The sequence below is a fragment of the Hyla sarda genome, chromosome 11 (genome assembly GCF_029499605.1).
Source record: "Hyla sarda isolate aHylSar1 chromosome 11, aHylSar1.hap1, whole genome shotgun sequence".
Lineage (NCBI taxonomy): Eukaryota > Metazoa > Chordata > Amphibia > Anura > Hylidae > Hyla > Hyla sarda.
The window spans coordinates 28,382,477-28,403,661 of record NC_079199.1 but is presented as its reverse complement, the minus strand read 5'-3'; the positions used below and the strand labels follow the sequence as shown (position 1 = coordinate 28,403,661).

Sequence of the window (21,185 nt, the reverse complement as noted above, 5' to 3'; positions counted from 1 at the left end):
GTGTTCCTCTTGATTTCAGACAAGAGCGGCACAATACTGGCTCTTAAGTGCAACTTATATATTTTTTTATGGGTTGGCCTACTACATTAACATATATATATATCATCTTCCTTTCTCATGCTTCAGTTTCTTGATACTTTTTGCTGCTTCATTTATAATTAAATCCAGATTTTTGTTTTATGTCTTCAACAAATTCCTTTACTGTAATAAAATTAGAGCTTTCTTTGCCGATGTTACACCAGTTTCAATTTCCTCCATTCCATCATTTCTGCTGTTACCATTTAAAATGAATATGCTGCTTTTTGTGCACGTGTTGTCAAGTGTTTGTGTTGCTTGAAAGCCAAACTTGGGCTAATGTTTTTTCCAAGAGGTTTGTGGCTTGCTATGGCTTTTTTCTGTGCCTGATTCCAATCAAATCTTTATTTTTATTTTTTTTTGCTGTCTGCTCTTCCATCTTACACGCTACTGTCCCTTTCCAGGCTGGATTGATGTCATATGGGATGCCGGTGGCTCTAATTCTTACCGCATGGGCGCGGAAGGAAAATTTGACCTGAAGCTAGCCCCAGGTTATGACCCAGAATCTGCGGTGTCATCCAAACCTGTTTCATCCACTGTTGCAGGCACACCACCTTCCTGGAGCAGCTTGGTGAAAAACAACTGTCCTGACAAAGCGCCTCCCCATTCCTCTTCAACTTGCACAGTTGCTGGAGGTGTGACTGGTTCCTGCAGTCGCAAAGGGAGCAGCAGCTCTGTCTGCAGTGTGGCAAGTAGCAGTGATGCCAGTGTGACCTGTGCCAAGACAGAACGGAGGGCAGAGGAACAAGGCTCTGACTTACACCATGATCCAATCCTTGTGCTGTCTTCTAACCCAACAGCCCCTGGCTCTTCATCTTGCCCACCGGGAGGAGAGCAGGTGGGTGAAGGAGAAAGAAAGGCCGGTGAAGCACCTGCTATATCTATGGGTATGGTAAGCATCAGCTCACCTGATGTCAGTTCTGTGTCGGAGCTAAGCAACAAGGAGGCCGCTGTTCCCAGACCACTGGGCTCCTCTGCCAGCAACAGGCTTTCAGTCAGTTCTCTGCTTGCCGCTGGTGCTCCAATGAGTTCTAGTGCCAGCGTTCCCAACCTGTCATCGCGGGAGACGTCCAGCCTGGAATCCTTTGTAAGGAGAGTTGCGAACATTGCAAGGACAAATGCCACCAATAACATGAACCTCAGTCGAAGCAGCAGCGATAACAACACCAACACTCTGGGAAGAAACGCAGTGAGCTCTGCCAGTGAGTATTTAAATGGGGGATTGCATTTAGGGAATAAGTCTACATCTTTTGACATATTTATAGCACATCAGTTTGCGAAAGTTGACAGAACTGAATGAATGGTAAGGTCTGGTGTGGTATGTGTTTATTATACATAGATTATGTTTGGAAACAAATATTTTTTGCTACTCTGTAAACTTTTTTGCTTTTGTATTCCCTTCCCCCCCAGCCTCTCCACTTATGGGTGCACAAAGTTTTCCTAATTTGACTACAACAGGAACAACCTCTACTGTTACAATGTCGACTTCCAGTGTTACTAGCAGCAATGTGGCAACAGCCACCACTGGCCTCTCTGTAGGTCAGTCCCTCAGCAATACCCTAACAACTAGTCTAACGTCCACATCCAGTGAAAGCGACACTGGACAGGAGGCAGAATATTCCCTTTATGGTAAGTTGGGATCATAATGGGAAACAAAGTGGTACATTTATGTGTTATGTTTATTTTTTTATTTTTTTTTGGTCCATCTTAAAATCTTCCCGTCTTTATAAAAACTTTCCAAGGGACGTGTCATAAGATTTTCAGTGTTCATACCCTGACCAATCGGTATAACACCAAGGTAGAGAACTGCACTGCCGTGCGCTTCTTTCCCTGCTCTGTGTGTATGTGGCAGGTCGGACTGATAACCTTACATTTTGAGTAGGTCCTGGTCATGTGACTGCTCATTCTAAACATTCTAAACACTCAAACCCCAATCAATATTTAGTTTTTTGTTTTCTCGGTCGCTCTTCATTGGGGGACACCTATAGTGATGGATATATGCTCTTGCCACTTGGAGGCACTGACACTAGGAAAAAAAAATCTGCTCCTCCATGGGAGGATATAAGGGTCCATTGGAAGTGAGGTAATCTGTTTTAGCTAGTGTCAGTAGGAGGCAAGACACAGGTCTGAGAGCTCCCCAGACCTGGTCTTTATTATTTTCTAGTAAGGGCTGTTTAGTTAGGTTTTTATCTCCTTTTGTTTCCCTTTTTCAGGTGGGGGTTCAGGAGCATGGCGTTACCTGTTCCCCCATATGCGACAAAGGGGCACAGAACATGAGTATGGGCCGTCAACCCTTTATCGCCAACGGCCAGCGCTTGGAGGTTGTACCTTGGGTCTGGGTCCCCCACTTGCACCTGCTTGCCCTTCTATCTTAGCCTGGTATGATGCAGGGTGGCCATAAGCTGATTAAAGACTTCAGGGTGAGTATAAGAAGATGGAGCCGTGGGTGAGTATGTACTACAACCCCCCCTTCCCCCTCTCCCTCCTTCTTGCTCATCGAGGGGTCCCCTTCCTCTCATGTGCCCAGCTCCTCAGCGGCCATTACACGTGGCTGTAATGGGCCGGACCCCTCATGGCCTCTGGCGCCATTCTGGAGGGGACAGTCCGGTGAACCTTCCCTCCTCCTCTTCGGGCCACGCACTTCTAGCCCACATATATGGCGCCAGGCACAGTGCCCTGGCCATGTTATCTTTACTACGGGCCGGAGACTCGATGCCCCAGAGACTGAAACTGGGGCAGCGGGTGTCTGGTCCTGCACGGCTGCCCGCTTACCACCTTGTGCGGCCATGCACAGTGTCCTGGCCACATTATTTCTTAGGCTGACCGGAGACCTGCAGCGGGTCTCCGGTCCCACGCGGCTGTCCACCTTCTCAGTGCACCAGCCCGCTTACTCCTATCTGCTGCAGCCAGGCACAATGTCCTGGCCGCATTCTTATAGACTGACCGGAGACCTACAGCTTCAGGCAGCGGGTCTCCGGTCCCACGTGGCTGACTGCCTTCAGTGCGGGTACTCCAGCCTGCTTACTGCTCAGCATGTGGCCGGGTGCTTTCCTGGTGGTGGAGGAACCTGCCGCATCTTTCAGCCAGTTCCACAGCTCCCTTCCTGTAATGGCCGGCGCCTCGTTCATGTGGCCGGGTGCCACATCTTACCACAAGTCTCCCCCTGTGCTTCTCCTAGTTTGAGGTCGGCTCGGGGGGCAATGTTCTTCCAGCACGCCCTCCCTTCTCGGCGGGCTGTGCGGTCTGTAAAAGTTTAAAAAATAAATAAATACATTTCACCACTGGTCACTCAGACCATTTGGTGGTGTTTGGCGCCCTCTTGTGGCCATCAATTGTATTGCACCCTGGATTTTTCATTGCTACTTGAGCTCCCCCCTTTTGGCAACCAATTGCTTTTACAGCCTTGGCCTGTCACATCTGTTTTTATCAGTTCAATATGTGCAGGGTCCCTTTTCTAGGGACGGAATCGGGGGCCGCTTTATTCCTTCAGTCACCCTGTACAGTGGCTTGTCAGTTGAGGTATTCCGCATCCGCGGCTAGGGCTCTGGATCCCCCCCGTATAGTGCTAGGTCTCTGTGGAAGTGTCCCTGTGTGGGCATGGATTGGTCCTGCCGGACAGTATTCTCGCCTGTCACTCATCTCTCAGTACCCCACTGCTGATGCAAGGTGTCTGACGGAGTGACCCTTTGACTACTATGGACCCATACCAGTAAGCCAGACAGTGGTCTGCGTGGTTTCCTCCACTGCCTGTCACTCATCACTCAGCTGATGTATCTGAGGCTGGAGTTCCAGTATCCTACTGCTGTGGAGGTGTACGAAGACGTGTCCCAGCGTGTCCCATGGACTCTATATGGGGTACAGGGATGCATTCTGCGGGCTCTCCTGATCTCCCAAGGTGGCGGGGATACTATCTAGGCCTCCCCTCCCGCAGGCTTGGTCTGGTCTTCCGTCTCTGGATGGTATAAGGACTCTGGATGAGGGTCCCTGCAGGTTCTCGGGACTGATGAGTAAGCCAGATTTTCGTCGTCTGGGTCTCTTACACCGCCAGGTCGCTCGATAGTTCGGTTGTACTCCAATACCCCGCTTTCTGTAGGGAGGTTCGATTGAGTATTCCCTGAGGAATCCTATACCAGTCAGCCCGACTGTTGTCTGCATGGTCTATTACTACTACTATGTCGAGTCCACTACCATACACTTCCCACGCCGTGGACGGTAGTTCAGGTTATCCACTGCCAAGGTGTAGTTACGAGTGAATCTCCCCATGTTGCTCCATGGGCTCTATACATTACACCACATACTGGTTCGTGGGGTTCCCTCCTTTACCAGGTTTCTCCCTACATGTCTGCCGCTCTTTAGGCTGAAGGCTGGTAACCCACTTTCTGTGTTATTCTGTCTACTGCACCCGGTGTGGCCATGGTCCCTATGCCAGATAGCCAGATTTTGTCTGCATGGTTTTCTACTCTGCCAGGTCACCTTCCCCATTCTAGCCACTCCTGCGGCTGCGGTCTGGTCTGGTTTCATTGGATCTTTTATACATGCCGGTCAGAATGGGTCTGCATGTTTCCTGCTCCACATACATCCATCATCTCTTGCATCTGTGACAGCAGTCCTGGTGTGTGGCACCATTTGGAGCTCGGATGTGGGCGTTTCCTGCAGGTTCCATGGACTTTAACAGAAAGAGCAGCATTCTCTGTTCCCCTTTCTAAGGGGCAACATTGGTCTGCTAGGGGCATGGTTGTGACGCCATGCTGCTGGGCTTTTGAGTGTCTGTGGTTTCTTTCGCGTCTGCAGTCTTGGTATCCCTCTACTATCGTCTGGTAACCACGTCTGTGTCCCTACATATGCTAGGCCAGGGGTTCTCAACTGGTGGTACGCGTACCCTTAGGGGTACACCACCGGTTGTGTGGGGGTACGCAATGCACTGACAAATACCAGCCATGCATTGGTCAGTATTTGTCATCACATTGCGGTGTATAGCCGTGGCAGCTCTCATTAAAGTATCGCGGCCGAAGCTACTTTACGGGAGCTGCATGGTTGCTGGGGAGACGTGTGATGTCCCCTGGTGTTGTGCGGAGGTGCCGCACAGCGCAGGAGGACGTCACCCTTCTGTGCGGCACCGAACGGGACTATGGGACCGGTACCCAAACAAGCCGGGTAATGTAAAAGGAAAAAATTTTTTTAAATAAGTGTATGGGAGGGAGGGATGATATATATGTATATTAGCCCAGGGGGATGGGTGGGGGGGAGATAAATAATGGCACAAGGGCATTAAGATGGAGGGGGAGAGAGGGATAATGGCAAAAGGGCATCAGGGGGAATTATGGCACAAGGGGATTAAGGTGGAGATGGGTAATGATTAGCCCCCTCCCCCCCCTCCATCTTTATCCCCTTGTGACATTATTTCCCCCCTCCCTCTGATCCCCTTCTGCTCGCGGCGGGCCCCTTGGGTGGAGGTTTTCGGTCTGCAGCTGTTCTAGTCATCGATTTTCTGCACCAGGCCTCTCCGCAGCCAGTCTCCATCCTTTCCTTTCTTTTTTCCAGTGTTTTCTGGTCTCCACCTTCCGTACTCGCTGCTCTCCCTGTTTTTTTTTTCCGCCATGTTCTCTTAACTTGGTTGCCTCTGGATGGGGTTCTCTTGTTTATGCCCTTTTCCATTTTTGTTTCCAGCCGGGCTAGCCCTCTGTCTGCTTCTGTGTTCCTTGGAGTTGTTTCCTACCTCCTCTCGGGATGGTTCCGGCCCACCTGGCTTCCTAGTTGACCTTTTCTTGTCTCTCTCTATGGACCGTAGCTTTGCAGTCTCTACATAGGACGGTCTCTTCCTTGGCATCCTAGTTCTTCTCCATGGCCGGGGGTTCTCCCGGGGGCTCAGTTTGTGGGTCTCGGTTGTCTCTGCCCTGGATCTCGTCCGCAGGCATTACGGTCGAGTGGGTTCAATCTCTGGACTGATTCCCCTTTTACTGTTGATTGTTTTTTCCATCCCTAGGGGACTGCTTTTCCGGTTATTGGGTTTTTATCCGGGATGCTTTTCTAGGATCGTTTGGACATATTTATTTGTTGGCTTCTCCTACTTTAGGATCGTTTGGACATATTTATTTGTTGGCTTCTCCTACTGCTTTGTGATGAAACTGATTACCTCACTTCCAGTGGGCGGGTATATCCTGCCAGGGAGGAGCAGACTTTTTTCCTAGCGTCAGCGCCTCCTAGTGGCAAGAGCATATACCAGTATAGGTGTCCCCCAATGAAGGCTATGAGAAAGAGATTTTACGGTGAGAACAAAAAATCTCCTTTATCTCTATGATGGTGTTTTCCAACTTTTTTGCCTTCAGCTGTTGCAAAACTACAACTCCCAGCATGCCTGGACAGCCGTTGGCTGTCCAGACATGCTGAGAGTAGTAGTTTTGCAACAGCTGGAGGTTCACTGGTTGGGAAACACTGTGCTCTGATGTTATTTTTTTTATAATGACAGGCACACTTTAGCATATAGTAATTTCTTCCCCATGGTCTATTCTACAGATTTCCTGGACAGCTGTCGGGCAAGCACTCTTCTTGCTGAGTTGGATGATGACGAGGACCTTCCAGAACCAGATGAAGAGGATGATGAAAATGAAGATGACAACCAGGACGAACAAGAGTATGAAGAAGTCATGGTGAGTTATCATCTGAATCTGAAATGTCTTGGCGGTATTATTCAGATATACATTTTGACATCCTCACTTGTGGTGATTAGGAGGAAGAAGAATATGAGACGAAAGGTGGCCGCCGTAGAACATGGGATGATGATTATGTGCTAAAAAGGCAGTTTTCTGCTCTGGTACCAGCTTTTGATCCTCGACCCGGGAGAACGAATGTTCAACAGACCACAGATTTGGAGATACCAGCTCCAGGTATGTACCAAATAAGAGGGTAGTGGAATTATTATTTTATTTTTTTTTATTTTTTTTTGGTGTCTGTATTCCTATGTGGTTTAAATATTAATTTTTCTGTATGACACCCATATAAATAGAACATGTATACTCCAATTTTTTATTTTCTTTTTCCAAACAAAAGGGCATACTAGCATGCTTACACACACCCTAAAGAATTATGGTCATTTGGAAATAACATTTGCATAGACATGTCAAAAGTTTAGATTGCATTGGTCTTAGTCCTGAGACCTGCTGTGATCATCTGGATGAAGTGCCCTGCTGCACGCACCTTCATACCCCAGCTTCCACTCAAACCAGACGTATTTACATAGACTCCAGTGCAGTGAATGAGTTGGGGGGAGTGAGGAGCGCTGACATGCACTTAGCAGGGTTATAACTCGTGATTGCAGCGGGTTTTTAGAACTGAGACCAGGTGCTATCTAAACTTTTGACATGTCTGGACAACATTTCAAAAGTTTTTTCCAAATAACAGTAACACTTTAAGTTTTTATACTGTTTGTTTGTTTATCTATTTATTTATTATTTTATTTAAGTTGCTATTACGTGCCAGTGGTGTTGGAAATTGCTGTGAATGCAGATCTAAAATAACATTTCTGTACATGCATTTAACGTCCCTTTATTTATCTGGATATTTGTTGCAGGCACACCGCACTCCGAACTCCTAGAAGAAGTTGAATGTGCTCCCCCTCCTAGGCTCGCTCTCACGCTGAAGGTGACCGGCCTGGGAAACGGACGTGAAGTAGAGCTTCCACTCAGTAATTTCCGCTCCACCATCTTCTACTATGTGCAGAAACTACTGCAGCTGTCATGTAATGGAGCCATCAAATCCGACAAACTGAGGAGGATATGGGAACCTACCTACACGTAAGGAAGGGATTCTAGAAGAATTGGTTTATTTCTGATGTGTTCTGCAGGGGTGGTTTGTTTGTAAACATGGGTATAGGTATAAACCAGTCATTGATGAAGTACAGGGGCCTGTACACTTATGTCTGGCGATTATGGGAGCGATGGGGTGCAGCAAGACAGGTTGCATCTGATACCCCACATCCTGTTGCAAAACTACAACTTATTGTCAGCCAGTAATACTATATAGGGAGAAAAAGAAAACCTTATACTAATGGTCTATTATTTTTTATTTAATTTAATTTATTTATTTAGTTAGTTATTAGTTATTGTCAGCCAGTAATGATATACAGGGAGAAAAAGAAAACCTTATATTAATGGTCTATTATTTTGTAATTTTTAATTTTATTTAGTTAGTTACCGTATTTATCGGCGTATAACACGCACTTTTTAGGCTAAAATTTTTAGCCTAAAGTCTATGTGCGTGTTATACGCCAATACACCCCCAGGAAAGGCAGGGGGAGAGAGGCCGTCGCTGCACGCTTCTCTCCCCCTGCCTTTCCTGGGGTCTAGAGCCCTGCTGCCGGCCCTTCTCTCCCCCTGGCTATCGGCGCCGCTGCCCGTTCTGTCCCCCTGACTATCGGTGCCGGCGCCCCATTGCCGGCGCCGATAGTCAGGGGGAGAGAAGCGTCACGTCAGTTCGTCGCGCCGTGCAGCGCATAGCAACGACGCAGGGGACGCACGCCAGAGGCCTGAAGCAGCGCGGACCCGACCCCGGCAACAGGTAATTATGCCACCGGGGATGGGGGGAGGCAACGGGTCAGCGGCGCCGGCAATGGGTGCCGCTGCCCCTTCTCTCCGCCTGGCTGTCGGTGCCGCTTCTCTCCCCCTGGCTATCGGCGCCACTTCTCTCCCCCTGGCTATCGGCGCCAGCAATGGGGCGCCGGCGACGATAGTCAGGGGGACAGAACGGGCAGCGGCGCCGATAGCCAGGGGGTGAGAAGGGCCGGCAGCAGGGCTCTAGACCCCAGGAAAGGCAGGGGGAGAGAAGCTGGCAGCGACGGCCTCTCTCCCCCTGCCTTTCCTGGGGGTGTATCGGAGTATACACGCGCACACACGCACCCTCATTTTACCATGGATATTTGGGTAAAAAACTTTTTTTACCCAAATATCCTTGGTAAAATGAGGGTGCGTGTTATAGGCCGGTGCGTGGTATACCCCGATAAATACGGTATTAGTTATTGTCCGCCAGTAATACTATATAGGGAGAAAAAGAAAACCTTATACTAATGGTCTATTATTTTTTATTTATTTATTTAGTTAGTTAGTTAGTTATTGTCCGCCACTAATACTATACAGGGAGAAAAAGAAAACCTTATACTAATGGTCTATTATTTTTTATTTATTTATTTAGTTAGTTAGTTATTGTCCGCCAGTAATACTATACAGGGAGAAAAAGAAAACATTATACTAATGGTCTATTATTTTTTTATTTAGTTAGTTATTGTCAGCCAGTTATACTATACAGGGAGAAAAAGAAAACCTTATACTAATGGTCTATTGTTTTTTTTTTATTATTTTTTCCCGTTTTTTGGGGTTGTTTAAAATGTTCTCCTTTATAATAGTCTTCTCTAGTTTGTGACATGGTGTGTGCTTCATACACATTAGTGAATACAGCTTATGGAAAATGCATAATAACTTGTGCTGAACCATTGTCGGTGTGTGAATAAATCTACAAATTTTATTCCATGATACAGAATTATGTACAGGGAGATGAAGGAGTCTGATAAACAGAAGGAGTCGGGCAGAATGGTAAGTTGGTTATAGGACACTACTATTTATTCTGCGTCATAAGTAAAGATTAATCGTTTGCAGCCCTATAATAGTAGGTTCTGTCAGCATGTCGGTGGTATTCTGCTATGCACATATGGCAGTGTTTCCCAACCAGGGCGCCTCCAGCTGTTGCAAAACTACAACTCCCAGCATGCCTGGACAGCCTTTGGCTGTCCAGGCATGCTGGGAGATGTAGTTTTGCAACAGCTGGAGGCTCCCTGGTTGGGAAACACTGACATAAGGCGTAGGCATAAATGAAGATAACCTACAGTGCCGCTAAGAATAACCACTATTAACAGATGGTTTTGCCAGTTATTGCTGTTACCGTTCTCGTGTCGCTATAGCTGCTCCTTGTTTTTTGCTTTTAATGACTATTGTATCTTTAGCTTAGTAGTAGGAGACGCTGGATTTAGGACGGAGTTTCGTCAGAAATAAAAAAAAAAAAATTCCATTCAGTTTCCAGTAGTAGAGCAGATCTGTCCAGCTGTGATATTCAGAGCTGAGATATCCCTTAATACCGCATTCCCTTCTTCAGGGCTGCTGGTCCGTGGAACATGTGGAGCAGTCACTGGGTACAGATGCTTTGCCAAAGAATGATCTGATCACCTATCTGCAGAGGAACGCAGATCCTAGCTTCCTGCGGCGCTGGAAACTGACTGGAACTAACAAGAGCATCCGAAAGAACCGCAACTGCTCCCAGCTTATCGCTGCTTACAAAGTAAAGCGGGGCTGGGGTGGCTTGTATAATTAGTTTATGCTTTGGCTTGTGTGTGTGTGTGTGTGTTTTGTGTGTTTATTTTAATAATCCTGGGGGAATTTGAAATAAAATGTGTTGACTTTTTAAGAACACTTAAAGGAGGGGAAATCCAGTTAAAATAATGTTGTGATACACGATAGACGCACCAGGAATAAAAGTGTGAGATCTTGGACCGTCCATTGTCCGGTTTGGGGTTAATTATTATTATAATATAATTTTTATTGAAGCTTTTTAAACACAAAAGTAGAGTAACAAACATACGAATAACCCAACACCCCCCCCCCCCCCCCCCCCAAACATAAAATCTGTTTCAGGTTTGGGGTTAATTTTAGCTATACTCATACAGAGGGTTTGCCAAGTCCACAGGGGAAGAGTGGGGCACAGCTTTTATTTATTAATATTTTTTTTGTCTCTAACTTCTACATCCTTGTGTTCCGTTTGCAGGACTTCTGTGACAACGGATGCAAATCTGCAGTGATCCCCGCTGCCCTTGGCACAATACAGAGCTCTGACATTTTAAGCCATGGTCGGGAGCAGCCACAAGCCAAGGCCGGCAGTGGCCAAAACTCATGTGGAGTGGAGGAGGTCCTGCAGCTTCTTCGCATCCTTTATATTGTAGCTAGTGATCCGTACTCCGCTAGGACACCACAAGAAGGTATTTTTTGTGTGCTTTATTTCACATTATAATATCACTCATTACTATAACTAAGTGGGTAAGTTTTAGGAATTGTTATTCCGAATAGTGGGCATATGTCTGTATACTTAAAGGGGTACTCCAGTGGAAAACTTTTTTATTTTTAAATCAACTGGTGCCAGAAAGTTAAACAGATTAGTAAATTACTTCTATTAAAAAAATCTTAATCCTTCCATTACTTATGAGCTGCTGAATACCATAGAGGAAATTATTTTCTTTTAGGAACACAGTGCTCTCTGCTGACATCATGACCACAGTGCTCTCTGCTGACATCTCTGTCCATTTTAGGAACTGTCCAGAGCAGCATATGTTTGCTACGGGGATTTTCTCCTACTCTGGACAGTTCTTAAAATGGACAGAGATGTCAGCAGAGAGCACTGTGGTCATGATGTCAGCAGAGAGCTGTGTGTTCCAAAAAGAAAATAATTCCCTCTGTAGTATTCATCAGCTAATAAGTACTGGAAGGATTAAGATTTTTTAATAGAAGTAATTTACAAATCTGTTTAACTTTCGGGCACCAGTTGATATAAAAAAAAGGGTTTTCCACCAGAGTACCCCTTTAAAGGGTATGTCCATGGAAATTGACTTTTAGGTCAGGTTTTATAGTATTATGTAAGCCAGTGTTTCCCCAACCAGGATGCCTCCAGCTGTTGCGAAACTACAACTCCAAGCATGCCTGGACAGCCTTCGGCTGTCCGGGCATGCTGGGAGTTGTAGTTTCGCAACAGCTGGAGGCACACTGGTTGGGAAATGCTGATGTAAGCCCTAAACGCTAGTCAGCTCTCCTCCCCTTTTACTTTATTTGTCTCTGATGTGTTACTTTAATAGAAATTTAAAGCTTCTGACTGTTTCAATAAAATAGGAATCCCCCTTTTCTCAGTTACCGATTATCGGGCAATTATTTATATTGTTGCCCACTGTTTAGTCGAACAGGTACCATGTTATAGCACATATACCCTTTTAAGGGCTTCCTGTAATTTTAGGCACTGAACCAACCTCAAGCATCATTTCCAGAAGGTCTGCTTAAAGGGGTACACTGGTGCTCCAGCGTTATGAACATGTTGTTCAGAATGCTCAAAACCAGAGGCCGTGATCGTGACATGACATCACGAGGGGGCGTGGTCATGATGTCACGACCACTGCCGCAGAAACTCTGTGTTTGTTTAGAACACCGGGTGCTGCAGGAGATTGCGGATATGGGATAATATGTCTAGCAGCGAAGTACCCCTTTAAAGTAAAAAAAAAGGCTCTGCTGATGCAAATCTTCAACCAACTTTATTAATTAGATGTTTGGGGCTTGTCTAGTGCATTTATGTTTTATATTACAGAAAAAAAATTTCAAGGATTTATCCAGGACCAGTAAAAACAGGATTACTTTCTTTCACAAACGGCTCCACACCTGACCTCAGGTTGTGTGTGGTATTACAGCTCTGGTCTGCTCTCAATGGAACTAAGCTTCAAGAGGACAAGAGTGGTTCAGTTTTTGGAAGAAAGCTATTGTGTTTTGCAATCTAGGATAACTCCTATAATATGGTGGTTAAAGTTTGGGGGACCAAAACTATTAAGGACATGGAAATTTTTTCATTTATTTATTTATTTATTTATTTTTTTAATAGAAGGTGATGAAATGCTATTGTTTAGTGTTTCCCCGGAAGAATTCACCAGCAAAAAAATCACAACCAAAATCCTGCAGCAAATTGAGGTATGTTATATAGAGAGCTCAAACTGATAGTATCTTGACTAACATGAAATGATGCCTTATGTAAATAGTTTATTTTTTAATTTTCTTCATTGTTCCAGGAGCCACTAGCCTTGGCCAGTGGAGCTTTACCCGATTGGTGTGAACAGTTAACCAGCAAATGTCCTTTCCTCATCCCTTTTGAGACAAGGCAGCTTTATTTCACATGCACAGCATTTGGAGCTTCCAGGTATTGACTGCAACATGAAATAGATCCAGATAGTGTCCTAGATAGTGATCGAGCTGGAATTATAATGGGTTAAAAAAAAAATTCTCTCACCTTATTTCCCCTGGGTTAAAATAAAAGGGTAATTCTTCTTAGATATCGAGATATCTCTCTCTTTATATCAAGCTCAATAACATTATCATCAACATAAAATTCCTTGTTTTGTCCAGTCGCGAATTGCATTTACCTTTCATTCAGGTTGTACATTGAGGGCAGGGTCACAAGAGGCGCATCTGCAGCGTATTTCACGCAGAGTGAGCTCCCCGCTGCGGACGGGTAGCTCTGTGAGTCCGTTACACCGGGAAATCCGCCACTACGAGCTGACACACAGAGATACCCCGCCGCAGCTGGGAGCTCACTCTGCAGTCCCTCTGTGACTGCTGTCGGCGCATCCGCAGTGTGAAATATGCTGTGGATGCGTCCTGTGTGATCCTGCCCTTAAGCATAAAGGATGACACAATTCGGTTTATTATCTAAACCAATAGCTACTGAACTTTACCAGTAAGTATACTACATGCTCAACATAAATTTCTTAACACACATTGGTGTAAAGCAGTCTGCCAAGGTTAGACTGGCAGCCGTATTTATTTAGGCCATGTGCAACATATGTGGATGTTTTGAGAAAAATCTGAAACAAATTTTTTTATTTTATTTTTTGTAGTATTGTTTTGTTGTTTTGTATTTATTTTTATAAAATAAAGCACAATGTAATGGCATTTTCTTCTTCTTTAATTAGAGCTATAGTGTGGCTGCAAAACAGACGGGAGGCTACCGTGGAGAGGAGTAGGACGGCCAGCGCGGTCCGTAGGGATGACCCTGGTGAATTTAGAGTTGGGCGTTTAAAGCACGAGCGAGTGAAGGTTCCACGAGGGGAATCATTGATGGAATGGGCTGAGAATGTCATGCAGATCCATGCAGATCGCAAGTCTGTGCTTGAGGTAAATTTCACTGTGCTCCAGGTTCAATATTTTTGACCCCCTGTGGTCTTTAGCTTTTTATATTATCAATATGCAAAACTTTGTTTCTGCTCTTGCACCCGGAACACTGTATACTTGTTTTTTAACCTCTAAAATTGCAAAGAAGAAAATGAAGAACCTGGTTATTTATTTTGTAACTGGAAGCAGTGATGTTTTAACTTCAATTTGAAAGGTATCATGTCACCTTTAACTTTGCCACAAAACTATGTATCTGTCTGCTCCGTTCTTCTTCCTGTATCACATGCTGCCCCAAGTTTAGACAAGATGTTTAACCTGACAGGTTCCCCTATAAAACAGAAGCCATGGCATGAACATGAATAGAGTGTACGTTCTGTATGTACGCTTGTAGTTGGTTACTTTAAATGGGCACACTCATTAAAACTAATTGCGCTCCTTTATGGTAAATAAAAAATATTTCTAATGTACTTTGTTTAAAAAAACTAAAAATAAAGTTTTCTATGTTTTATTTGTGTTTACAAAAGCTGCCACTAGGTGTCTCCCTACTTGTCCAGAGCACATTTCTCTCCATCTCTTGCACAGACTTTGGACTCCTGCTGGCTGGGCAGAAGTCCAAAATCAGGAAATGCAGTCTGCAGTGCTGGGGGTGGGGTGTTTCGGTGCAGCCTTGGCCAATCATAGCTCATCTCACACTTAACTGCTCTGGGCTGTGTGGTAGCAGAGTGAGGGAGGAAGTTCTCCCCTGTATGGCTTCAGATGATGTCACAGCCTGCTGGGGAACGTCCCTTCCAAGTCTGTGAATCTGACAGGTAGGGGGTAGTTTATCATGATGGGGTCAGTGAACTGGGAGGATTATATAATGTAACAAAATGAGAGGTACTCTTTAAGCTCTATTTTTATGTTGTTTTTTTTAATCTTGCAGGTGGAGTTCCTTGGTGAGGAAGGGACTGGGCTGGGCCCTACCCTTGAATTCTATGCCCTGGTGGCAGCAGAGTTTCAGAAAACAGACTTGGGAATCTGGTTGTGCGATGATGACTTCCCAGATGATGAATCGCGACAGGTAACATGCACAGGCATATGGTCGCCATAAGCCAGAATAGGGCTCCACTAGCCTTATTTATGCATTACAAACGTGGCCAGAGATGGCTTCTTCATGTGATAGCAGCTTATCACTAGGGGTTAGATCAGTGTTTCCTAACTTTTGCGCCTCCAGCTGTTGCAAAACTACAACTCCCAGCATGCCTGGACAGCCTTTGGCTGTCCGGGCATGCTGGGAGTTGTAGTTTTGCAACAGCTGGACTCACACTAGCTGGGAAACTGGACCTGCGTAGGCCACCTTATCACCCTGCTGACATCATGAGACAACCTCTTTTTAATGTTGTCCTTCACATTGACAGCAAATTAAATTTTTATACATTTACATTGATTAAAATTGAAAGGACGGAATTTGGAAGGATACTTTATGCTAAAAGATCAAAATCGTCAATTAGGGACAGAGAAATATATATTTATATATATATTTATATATATATTTATATATATATATTTATATATATATATATATATAATATATTTTTTTACATTTTAGTAAATAAACAAATAAACCATTCAGCTCAGTTTGTCCAATAGATGATAAATTCGGATTTGGGTCGAGAGACCCTTCCCTTGTTGCTTTTCTTTTACCGTTTCTCTGTATGTCTTATAGTGGGACGGGATTCTAGTTTGTAACCTTTGCGTTTTCTCATAGGTTGACCTGGGCGGTGGCTTGAAACCTCCTGGATATTATGTGCAGCGGTCATGTGGACTATTTGTAGCCCCCTATCCTCAGGACAGTGAAGAACTGGATAGGGTGACCAGGCTTTGTCATTTTCTGGGTATATTTTTGGCAAAATGTATACAGGACAATCGCCTAGTAGACTTGCCGATTTCGAAGCCCTTCTTCAGGCTCATGTGTATGGGGGATATCAAAAGCAATATGAGCAAACTGTTGTATGCCTCGAGGGGCGAGGAAAGCGAGCACTGTACGGAAAGTCAATCCGAAGCCTCCACAGAAGATGGACATGATGCCCTTTCCGTGGGAAGCTTTGAGGAAGACTCCAAATCTGAGTTCATCTTGGACCCACCAAAGCCAAAACCACCAGCCTGGTTCCAGGGTATACTGACATGGGAGGACTTTGAATTTGTAAACTTACACCGCGCGCGGTTCCTCAGAGATGTTCGGGAAATGGCGGTAAAAAGAAGACACATTCTGAGCAATCGAAGCTTGTGCGAGGATGAGAAAAACACACAACTCCAAGAGTTGATGCTAAAAAATCCATCTGGTTCTGGACTGCCAGTCAGCATTGAAGACTTGGGGTGAGTTTTGTAACATTTAAAGAATGGGAGAACTGAAATAATGTAAGGCTGGGTTCACATGGCTAAAAATGTGCGGAATGTCTGCCCAGAAAACATGGGCGGAAATTCTGTACATTTGAATGATCCGGCAGGCACTAGACGGCAGTGTATTTTCAAGCGGAATCCACAGAAAGAATAGACAAGTCCATTCTTTCTGCGGACACCGCAATCAGGATTTCTGTGTCGTGAAAATTCTGCCTAGTGCATAATGCAGCAGAATCCCTGTGAAATCAGTAGGACTCTTCTGCAGCGGAATGTCCGTGCCGAATATTCCTGCGGATATTCCGCTATTTAAAGGGGTATTCCAGGCCCAAACTTTTTTTTTTTATATATCAACTGGCTCCGGAAAGTTAAACAGATTTGTAAATTACTTCTATTAAAAAAAAATCTTAATCCTTCCACTAGTTATTAGCTTCTGAAGTTGAGTTGTTGTTTTCTGTCTAACTGCTCTCTGATGACTCACGTCCCGGGAGCTGTGCAGTTCCTATGGGGATATTTTCCCATCATGCACAGCTCCCGGGACGTGACATCATCATTGAGCAGTTGGACAGAAAACTTCAGAAGCTAATAACTATTGGAAGGATTAATATTTTTTAATAGAAGTAATTTACAGATCTGTTTAACTTTCCGGAGCCAGTTGATGTATAAAAAAAAGTTTTTGCCTGGAATACCCCTTTAAGTATGAGCCAATAGCCATAGATCAGCTGTAGAACTATTATAATATTTTTTTTGCTTGGGATGTTTTTATCTTTTAGAAAAACAGGACATTCTCTAAATAAAATGTTAGGTTCCACATTCATCTCTTCAGTCTTAAGAGTCTAGATCAGTGGTCCCCAAACTGTGGCCCTCCAGATGTTGCAAAACTACAATTCCCAGCATGCCTGGACAGCCGTTGGCTGTCCAGGCATGCTGGGAGTTGTAGTTTTGCAACATCTGGAGGGCCACATTTTGGGGACCACTGGTCTAGATAAATGGGGTAAAGATCCCCTTTAATAAAATAATTTGCGAACAGATAACAGAAATTACACTCCACTCGATCACTTTCTTAGAGGTTTAGCGTTACTGTAATTAGTTGTAAAATCTCCCCAAAAAAGCTGAATCTGGTGTAGTAGTTACCCCTAAAACGATCCTGCACATGAATATACATATATTTTACATGAAATACCTAATTTGTGTAGTATCTTGTATTGGTGGCCAGTTTGCCTTGAAATCGCCGTTAGAGATGAGCGAACTTACAGTAAATTCGATTCGTCACGAACTTCTCGGCTCGGCAGTTGATGACTTTTCCTGCATAAATTAGTTCAGCTTTCAGGTGCTCCGGTGGGCTGGAAAAGGTGGATACAGTCCTAGGAAAGAGTCTCTTAGGACTGTATCCACCTTTTCCAGCCCACGGGAGCACCTGAAAGCTGAACTAATTTATGCAGGATAAGTCATCAACTGCCGAGCCGAGAAGTTTGTGACGAATCGAATTTACTGTAAGTTGGCTCATCTCTAATCGCCGTCCTCTGTAAATGCTGCAGATGTCTGACTCCCGCACTTTCTCACATGATTCAGCTGCCACTGCTGAGTTCAGTGAGGCCAATAGTCAGCAGAGCAGCAAGATAACCCCTCCCCCCTCTAGTACGGATCAGACTAGGAACCAGGGACTGAATACAAAATTAAGAAAACAGAGACCCCTAGTGGCCGTATGTTAAACAGGTTTGCCACATCTTTAGCAAACTATTTTTTTTTTTACTAAAGTATATTAAGAAAAATTTTTTAAGGCCGTATTAAATAAAATATTTTTTTATTTTTTTTTTTATTTTTTTTATAACTGTAACTCTTTAAATCTTTGAAAGAGCATCCCAAGATGCAACGTTATCTCCTATCCTGGGACTCTCACCGATATGGAGAATGGAGGACAATTGTCCCCCAAATGCATGGAGCGGAAACCCGCATGTGTGGCCAGCGCTCCGTTCTTCTCTTATGAGTCTCCCAAACATTCTGCCAATTGCTGAACGTCCCAGGTTAACCCATTTGACCTTCACATTTACAAGAAATTAACTTTTGTCTTTTTTTTCCCCCCCCAGGCTTTATTTCCAGTTCTGCCCTTCATCTCGTGTTTATGGCTTTAGTGCCGTAGACTTGAAACCTAATGGTGAAGACGAGGTAAGCAAAGGAGATTCACATATTTTACACAGATTTCCTTTTTCTTGACCAAAAACAGCAAATCCGGGATAAAGAATGTTTTAATAGTACAGACTTTGAATGCAGTTGTATTGTACTGTGCGCCTCCTGCAGAGTGTATTAGGAGTACTAACATGGTGGGCCTGGAAGCCTTTACTGTGGCTCTTGGTTTGGCATGCAAACTTCTTGGAACTTTATTAGGTTATGGGAGGCCCCTATCCCCACAAAAAGCTCATATGCCTTGGTTGCTATTGACCAAAAGTTAAAGAGGCCTATCAGCAGGATACTGTATGTGTTAATACACTCAAGGTCTATTCACATGTACAGTATCCTGTTTTGAAGCTGCAGATTTAAAGCTGTGTTCAGTCATTTAGTTTACACTGAATTCTGCAGCATAAAATCTGCAGCTTCAAATCCTGCCCATCAAATATGCGCAGGATACTGTACATGTTAATACACCCTTAGGGTCTATTCCCACATAAAGGATCCTGCCCATATTTGATGCGCAGGATTGTATGCTGCAGATTTCAATGTAAACTCCATGACTGAACACAGCTTCAAATCCTGCGCATCAAATCCCTTAGGGTCTATTCACATGTACGGTGTTCTGCGCAGATTTGATGCGCAGGATTGGAAGCTTTGTTCAGTCATTGAGTTTACATCAAATCTGCGCAGAATACTGTAATTGTGAATACACCATTAGGGTAGGGTCACAAGTAAATATGCTGCAGATCCGACCCATAGTGGGCCTCCAGCTGTTGCCATCCCCCGCCCTGCCCTCTTGCCTGCTCGCAGCGGCAATCCACACACCATGCGAGTTGCCAAGTTCACTGCTGAGCAACCGCGATGTCTGAGTACACCGCTCGTGCGCGCAGCAACTCGCAGGACCCTGTGTGGTTGCTCGGAGCGGTGGATTGCCGCTGCGAGTAGGCCAAGGGGCGGGGCGAGTCGGGGCAACAACTGGAGGCACACAACGGGTCGGGTCACCAGCAGATCCGCAGCATAAAACACGCTGCAGATCTGTTACGTGTGACCCTACCCTTAAAGGGGTACTCCGCTGCTCAGCGTTTGGAACAAACTGTTCCGAACGCTGGAGCCGGCTCCGGGAGCTCGTGATGTCATAGCCCCGCCACCTCATGACCTCCAATTCCGCCACCTCAATGCAAGTCTACGGGAGGGGGCGTGACGGCCGTTACGCCCCCTCCCTTAGACTTGCATTGAGGGGTCGGGCGGAGAACCCCTTTAAGAGGTAAACTGGCCATGATTGGCGATCTCTGATTCCAGCTATTGCTGGCAGGTGTCGGCTGTAAAACACAGCCAGTACCCACCGTGTCTGGATTGTGCACCTGAGAGGTTCGACAAGATGGGGTTACAAAATTACCTTTTTAATATTACATTATGTTTTGGGATAAGCTTTTTTTCCGACATTTGACATATAGGTTCATCAAAATGTTAAGCGCATGTGTTGGCTGACGGGGCGCACCAGGAGAGCAGTAACTGTTTAATATCCTACAATAGGAAAATTGATGGAAAATACAAAAGTTATCACGGGTGAAAAAAACCCAACAAATGGTGGTAATAAAATTCACTGCAGTGAGAAGGGGTTAAGGGGAAATGTACAGTAATAGGTCTGTGTATGCAAATTTAAATAACATTTATTGGAGGTATGCAGCTTTCTAATATGTTTTAATATATCTGAATGTTCACGTCTTATTACAAGAGAGACCTGTGCAGCGTGTGTATGAGGACTGTGACAAATTGGAACATAAAGAATATTAGAAAGCTGGGCCGCTTTTCAGTTCCGGCATTAGAGTCTGTTTATCTGTATAGAACTAACTTGACTCTCATTCTTTCTTGCAGATGGTGACTATAGACAATGCTGAGGAGTATGTCGATCTGATGTTTGACTTTTGCATGCAGACTGGTGTTCAGAAACAAATGGAAGCGTTTAGAAGTAAGTTGGGGTTTAATGTTTAATAATTGCTACATGCTGGAATGTAAAGAGAGTCAATAATCTCTAAAACATTTGACAAATAGAAACAGATTGTTGTCAGAAATGGCCCACCTGGTTAACATAGATCAGTGTTTCCCTAGCAGGGTGCCTCCAGCTGTTGCAAAACGACAACTCCCAGCACGCCCGGACAGCCAAAGGCTGTCCGGGCATGCTGGGAGTTGTCGTTTTGCAACAGCTGGAGGCACCCTGCTAGGGGAAACACTTACAGTGGTCCCTCAAGTTACAATATTAATTGGTTCCAGGACGACCATTGTATGTTGAAACCATTGGATGTTGAGACCAGAACTCTATGGAAACCTGGTAATTGGTTCTGAAGCCACCAAAATGTCATCAAAAATAGGAAAAAGTGAGGATTAAAGAAAAATAAGTAGATAACTAATACAGATAAAGCAAATCCTTACATATAAAAGTAATAAAGATCTGCTGGCGCTGTAAATCACTGTCTTTGTCAGTGTTTCCCAATCAAGGTGCCCCCAGCTGTTGCAAAACTACAACTCCCAGCATGCCCGGACAGCCGTTGGCTGTCCGGGCATGCTGGGAGTTGTAGTTTTGCAACAGCTGGAGGCACCCTGGTTGGGAAACAC

General features: G+C 44.8%; 2 protein-coding genes across 4 annotated transcripts in view; one reads left to right on the top strand and one right to left on the bottom strand.

The window, feature by feature from the left end:
- Window positions 1-21,185, top strand: part of HECTD1 (HECT domain E3 ubiquitin protein ligase 1) — a 100,202-nt gene that overhangs the window by 70,405 nt on the left and 8,612 nt on the right. The window contains exons 25-39 of one of the 3 annotated variants that reach the window (XM_056546023.1): window positions 621-1,277; window positions 1,486-1,704; window positions 6,589-6,722; window positions 6,803-6,959; window positions 7,643-7,865; window positions 9,602-9,656; window positions 10,213-10,395; window positions 10,879-11,089; window positions 12,745-12,830; window positions 12,929-13,056; window positions 13,829-14,030; window positions 14,950-15,087; window positions 15,775-16,382; window positions 18,491-18,569; window positions 20,448-20,541. In XM_056546023.1, coding sequence (XP_056401998.1) covers window positions 621-1,277; window positions 1,486-1,704; window positions 6,589-6,722; window positions 6,803-6,959; window positions 7,643-7,865; window positions 9,602-9,656; window positions 10,213-10,395; window positions 10,879-11,089; window positions 12,745-12,830; window positions 12,929-13,056; window positions 13,829-14,030; window positions 14,950-15,087; window positions 15,775-16,382; window positions 18,491-18,569; window positions 20,448-20,541 — 3,174 coding nt within the window. Of the gene's footprint in view, window positions 1-479; window positions 1,278-1,485; window positions 1,705-6,588; window positions 6,723-6,802; window positions 6,960-7,642; window positions 7,866-9,601; window positions 9,657-10,212; window positions 10,396-10,878; window positions 11,090-12,744; window positions 12,831-12,928; window positions 13,057-13,828; window positions 14,031-14,949; window positions 15,088-15,774; window positions 16,383-18,490; window positions 18,570-20,447; window positions 20,542-21,185 lie in introns of all 3 variants that reach the window. The other 2 variants (XM_056546022.1, XM_056546024.1) reach the window with 2 other exon arrangements.
- AP4S1 (adaptor related protein complex 4 subunit sigma 1) overlaps window positions 14,258-21,185 on the bottom strand; it is a 41,519-nt gene continuing 34,591 nt past the window's right edge. The window contains exon 6 of the mRNA XM_056546038.1: window positions 14,258-14,355. Within this exon, the coding sequence (XP_056402013.1) occupies window positions 14,273-14,355 (83 nt within the window). The 3' untranslated portion in view covers window positions 14,258-14,272. The remainder of the gene's footprint in view (window positions 14,356-21,185) is intronic.